The following is a 1,384-nucleotide window of genomic DNA, read 5'->3' as shown; positions in this document are numbered from 1 at the left end:
AGGATGGTGATTGTTGGTTTCCGACACAAGTCAGCAGCGTGTTGGGTAACGGTAACTCTATAAGTTTTTGGAAAGAGAAATGGTACGGGGCTGCTCCCTTAAAGAACTTATTTCCCTGTTTATTTGACAAAGTGCAGTTTAAAGATTGTGTAGTTTCCGACTTAATTCAGTCAGGCAATTTCCATTTGAATTGGCAGCAAGAGTGGTTATTGTCATTATCGCAAGTTGAACAGCAGGAGAAGGATGAATTGGAAAATCTCTTATTTGGAGTGGAGTGGTGCTGCAAGCGGGTTCAACGGACCGATGGCGTTGGATTCCTGAATCTACACGAATGTTTAGCGTTAAGTATGCGTATTGTTTAATGCAAAATCTTTATGATCCGATTTCTATTGATTCTGATTTGCTGGAAGCCTTACTCACTATGTGGAAGAATGACATTCCATCAAAAGTGGGAGTTTTTGGCTGGCGTTTATTACTAGACAAGTTGCCTACTCGGGCAGCTCTCGCTTCCAAAGGTATTTTATCTAACCCTCATGATTTACCTTGTGTTTTCTGCTTTCAAGCAGTCGAGACTAGTCATCATCTTTTATTTAGTTGCGGCAAGGCTATTGAGTTATGGAAGCAAGTTTTTACATGGATGGGTGTTGAAGCATCCTTTCAGGTTGGAGGTAGGCATCACTTTACGTTATTTGGGTCTCTTGTCAAATCCAAGAAAGGTTGGAAAGTGAAACATTTAATTTGGTTGGCGACAACTTGGTGCTTATGGCGTTTGAGAAATAACATTGTATTTAGAGGTGACTTTGCTGATTTTTCTGGTTTGCTTGATCAAATTAAATTTGTCTCTTGGCTTTGGTTTAGTGGTAGAGCAGGGCGCAAATCAGGTTATTTGTATCACAATTGGGTGTATGAACCCTCTTTGCTGTTTACAAAGCATTTGAGGTTTTCAATATCTCTCTTTATATTATAAGGATTGAGTACTTCTTATTAATACATTGTTTGCTTATATAAAAAAAAAAATTGCGATTGATTATTTTGCGAAACTGCAGACTTATTAATGTCCTAGTCCCTAAAAATACGTAGTAGATGTTTTCAGTTAGTTGAAGAGGATATTCTGATTTGTACAATAGCACCACATCTTTAAAATTTTCAGTTAAAATATGATTATCAAGATGGAACCCACCAACTGAAATAAGTTACTAGTAAGGTAGGAGTATTGTTGATTGATGAATTTTGCATTTTACACGCCTTAATTAAGTACCTTTCCATTTCCAGAATGGCTGCCAATAGCGATACGATACCCAATATGGTATGTCGGTAGGTCTACCAGCAACTTTGCATCCTTCATGCGAATATGCCAATGCCATCACATTGCAATAGTATTTTG

General features: G+C 37.8%; 1 protein-coding gene across 1 annotated transcript; it reads left to right on the top strand.

Moving 5' to 3' along the window:
• The first annotated feature begins 361 nt into the window (after positions 1-361).
• LOC123895366 lies at positions 362-967 on the top strand. The gene has a single exon (XM_045945644.1). The coding sequence runs from the start codon at positions 362-364 to the stop codon at positions 965-967; it is 606 nt and encodes a 201-aa protein (XP_045801600.1).
• Positions 968-1,384: the final 417 nt, after the last annotated feature.

This window comes from Trifolium pratense, linkage group LG1 (genome assembly GCF_020283565.1).
Source record: "Trifolium pratense cultivar HEN17-A07 linkage group LG1, ARS_RC_1.1, whole genome shotgun sequence".
Taxonomy (NCBI): domain Eukaryota; kingdom Viridiplantae; phylum Streptophyta; class Magnoliopsida; order Fabales; family Fabaceae; genus Trifolium; species Trifolium pratense.
This window is presented reverse-complemented; position numbering and strand designations above follow the sequence as displayed.